We start from the raw sequence: 3,995 nt of genomic DNA, 5'->3' as shown, positions 1-3,995 counted from the left end.
ATGTAAATATTAAGACCTTATAACCAATTTGTTTTTTGCTAAGTTAATTACCCCGTTGCAACGCACGGGCATCCAAACTAGTTAATCATCAAAATGAAGAAAGAACGCAAACCCTTTCTTAAAACACTTGAATGGTATGCATTTGTTAATTCAGTAAGTCCAATTACACCAAATAAATAAACGACCAGTACTATCTAGAAGTCGTGTTTTTTTTGTCTCGAGCGACTTGATTATCTTCTTCCTAAGAAGCAATTCTGTCGGTAGCTTCAATCACACTTCCATTAAGAGACGATTCATCACTTACAGAACCATAATTTCCCGACTCCACGAAAAACTAATCAATCGGGAACTTGCTATTCAAATTGATGTTGGAGCTTGTGTCCTCCACAAATTAGTGTGATAACATTTGTAAATCTCTTACAGGTTCACAAGGGTATACTATTAGTAAATATATGTAAATATATTCTAGCCTAGTTTAGTCAATGTATTAACATTATATAGGAATGATACAGAGTTAGTTACCTAAATAAACGCAATACTACGAGATTTACATTGACTAAACTAGGCTAGAATATATTTACATATATTTACTAATATAATATATGTAAATATATTCTAGCCTAGTTTAGTCAATGTAAATCTCGTAGTATTGCGTTTATTTAGGTAACTAACTCTGTATCATTCCTATATAATGTTAATACATTGACTCTCCCTATTCAGGGGATTATAATCTATTATGGTATCAGACTAGGTTAGCATTAATCCTAACCCTAGCCGCCGTGTTTACTTCGCTCTCGTGTTTGACCTCACGTCACCATGTCAGGCGATCTAAACCCTCCCCCACCACCGCAAACGCCAAAACTCCATCCTGTTTACTCGGTCACAAATATTCAACATAAGGTCCGCGTTCTTGATGGTGTTAAGGTTCCGTATTCGTCGTGGGTTAAGCTCTTCAAATTGCACGCTCGTGGGTACAAAGTGTTTCATCACATCGATGGAACACGCAAGCCGTCTGAAACCGACTCCACCTATGAGGAATGGTGCGAAATTGATTCCCATGTCCTTCAATGGATTTATGGGACGCTTAATGACGATTTATTGTCGCGCGTTCTTGAAGACGAGTCCACCGCCTATGAAGCCTGGATTCGCGTGAAAAATATTTTCACGAATAACAAGGGCGCACGCGCCGTTGCACTCGAGGCTGAATTCTCGTCTCTCAAGCTTGAGTCCATGCCGTCTCTTGAGGCCTACTGTCAACGCCTCAAAGAGATCGCCTCCCAATTGAAAGATGTCGATGCCGCCGTCACAGATCAGAGACTTGTCCTCCAGTTAGTCCGTGGTTTAACAACTGGATACGACACGACCGCCGCATACATCAATCAGACTTTACCAACCTTCGACAACGCCGTCAGTATGTTAGAACTGGAACAACGTCGCCAAGCTAGCCGTGAAGAGCCATCCACGGCGCTCGTTGCTCCTTCTTCTCCTACTGACGAGGCTACAGGTTGGGTCGAGACGAAGGCCTCTTCGTCAAATCCTCCACGTGCTCAAACAGGTGGTGGACGCCCTCAGAAGAACAGTGGCCGTCGCGGTGGCCGCTCTCAAAACAGGGGGCAAAATAAACCACAAACCACCTCTCATACACCAAATTGGGTCCAAATTCCTTGGTCCCCGTCACCGTGGTCTCAGTCCTGGACTGCACCACCGTGCCCTTACCCCACCCAGCCTGGTTGGTCATCTCCTTGGCAACCGTGGCCTATGCAGCAGCCTCCACGAGGCCCTCAACGCCCCCCCTGGCGCGCCCCTGTTTGGGCGAGTCAGCAATCTCCAGGGCAAGCGTACGTTGCTGATTTCGAACCACAACAATTAACGGATTTGGGTCAAGCGTTCAATGCAATGGCATTTAACCCGAATGATGGGCAGTGGTACATGGATACTGGAGCGACGTCGCACCTAACATCGGATGCAGGTAGCTTTATTCCTTCTTCTACTGTATCTAATATTCGGTCTATTTATGTTGGTAGTGGCCATTCTATTCCAGTTCGTGGTAACGGAACCTCTCACATACCCGCCAAAGACCGTCACCTGCATCTTAAAAACGTCCTATATACACCCAACATAATAAAGAATTTAATATCCGTCCGCCAATTTACAAAAGATAATAATGTCTCCGTTGAATTTGACCCGCTTGGTTTTTCTGTGAAGGACCTCCAAACGGGGAAAACGATTATGAGGAGCAATAGTCAAGGCGAGTTATATCCAGTGTCGACCGCGTCATCACCTCCACCCGCTATCCACACACCTTTCGCTGGCTTGACGTCATCCACGTGGCATCACCGGCTCGGGCATCCTAGTTCAGTCATTCTTCAGCGTCTTAAGAGTCTTTCTAATATTAGTTTTAATAAAGAGCATGTAACTAGCCTTTGTCCCTCATGTCAAATTAGTAAGCATAGACGATTGCCTTTTACTGAGTCTCAAAGCTCAACATTGTCTCCTTTTGATATAATACATGCTGATTTATGGACGTCTCCTATTCTTAGTCACACTGGTTATAAATATTATCTTGTGCTTATCGATAATTTTACTCAATTTGTATGGGTGTATCCTCTAAAATTTAAATCCGACGCATTCACAAAATTCATTCATTTTGCGTCTCTTATTAAAACACAATTCAATCTACCAATTAAATCCTTTCAATGTAATTTGGGCCGCGAATTTGATAATTCTTCATTTCGGTCTTTCGCAAATACAAATGGCTTAGTTTTTCGGTTTTCATGCCCTCAAACTTCTCAACAAAATGGAAAATCCGAACGAATGATCCGTCGTCTCAATGAAATCATGTTAGTTCTTCTGTCACACGCCTCTCTTCCCCCTAAGTATTGGGTTGATGCACTTTTCACAGCCGCATACTTACATAACATCCTCCCATCTCGACTTCTTAGCTACCGCTCACCAACTTCCGCTCTCTATCTCAAAGACCCTACATACTCTCACCTTCGTGTCTTCGGCTGTCTCTGTTTCCCAAATCTCACGGCCAAGCAACCTCACAAACTTGCGCCACGTTCCACCCCATGTGTCTTCCTTGGTTATCCTTCCGAAAATAGGGGTTACAAGTGTCTGTCGATCGCCACTGGAAAAATAATTTTGTCTCGACATGTTACGTTCGATGAATCCGTTTTCCTATTCACTACCTCCTTCACCGTTCAACCCGACTCATACAATTTCCTCTCCCCCGCGACTGACCCAATCACCCCCCCCACTTATTCCCCTGTTTCGCCAACCCTCCACCACCTCCACCTAACCAGCCCACTGCCGACCCTCCAACTCCGCCTTCCCCTCCCTCACCAGCCAGTCCAACCAGCCCAGCCACACCCGTCTCCCCTACCACACCCGCCAGCAACACTCCCCATCATACCCCTGCCTCTCCTTCGCCCTCGCCTCCCCCACCTCCCCCCCTCCTCCTCCTCCTCCTCCTCCTCCTCCTCCTCCTCCTCCTCCTCCTCCACCTTTGCCTACCCACACCATGACAACCCGTGCCATGAATGACATCTTCAAACCCAAACAGCCCACATCCCTCCTTACCCATAAAGCTCCTGGCCTTAGTCCTATACCCAAATCTCCGACACTCGCCCTCCGTGACCCGAATTGGAATATGGCTATGCAGACCGAATTTAATGCATTAAAAGATAATCATAAATGGGACTTGGTACCCCGTCCCATAGATGCTTCTGTGATTCGATGTATGTGGTTGTATCGACATAAATTTAAAGCCGATGGCTCTCTTGAACGGTATAAGGCTCGTCTCGTTGTTAATGGTAAGACTCAACAGGTTGGCGTTGACTGTGATGAAACATTTATCCCTGTTGTCAAACCTACTACTATTCGTACCGTCTTGAGCTTAGCTGTATCTCGCTCTTGGCCGATCCATCAGTTGGATGTCAAGAATGCTTTTCTACATGGTGACCTTGTCGAAACTGTCTTTATGCATCAGCCTC

The 3,995-nt window shown here is 45.4% G+C and overlaps 1 protein-coding gene across 1 annotated transcript; it reads left to right on the top strand.

The window, feature by feature from the left end:
• The first annotated feature begins 816 nt into the window (after positions 1–816).
• On the top strand, positions 817–2,243 carry LOC141655238 (uncharacterized). The gene is made up of 2 exons (XM_074462327.1): positions 817–2,047; positions 2,206–2,243. Exons 1-2 carry the CDS (start codon positions 817–819, stop codon positions 2,241–2,243), a joined length of 1,269 nt encoding a protein of 422 aa, XP_074318428.1.
• Positions 2,244–3,995: the final 1,752 nt, after the last annotated feature.

The sequence above is a fragment of the Silene latifolia genome, chromosome 5 (assembly GCF_048544455.1).
Source record: "Silene latifolia isolate original U9 population chromosome 5, ASM4854445v1, whole genome shotgun sequence".
In the NCBI taxonomy this organism is placed as follows: domain Eukaryota; kingdom Viridiplantae; phylum Streptophyta; class Magnoliopsida; order Caryophyllales; family Caryophyllaceae; genus Silene; species Silene latifolia.
This window is presented reverse-complemented; position numbering and strand designations above follow the sequence as displayed.

Excerpts from the sequence above, each read along its gene's own strand:
- LOC141655238 (XM_074462327.1), top strand. The coding sequence starts at position 817 with ATGTCAGGCGATCTAAACCCTCCCCCACCACCGCAAACGCCAAAACTC. Across the intron at positions 2,048-2,205 it reads CCATTCTATTCCAGTTCGTG|GACCTCCAAACGGGGAAAAC; the intron begins GTAACGGAACCT and ends TTTTCTGTGAAG.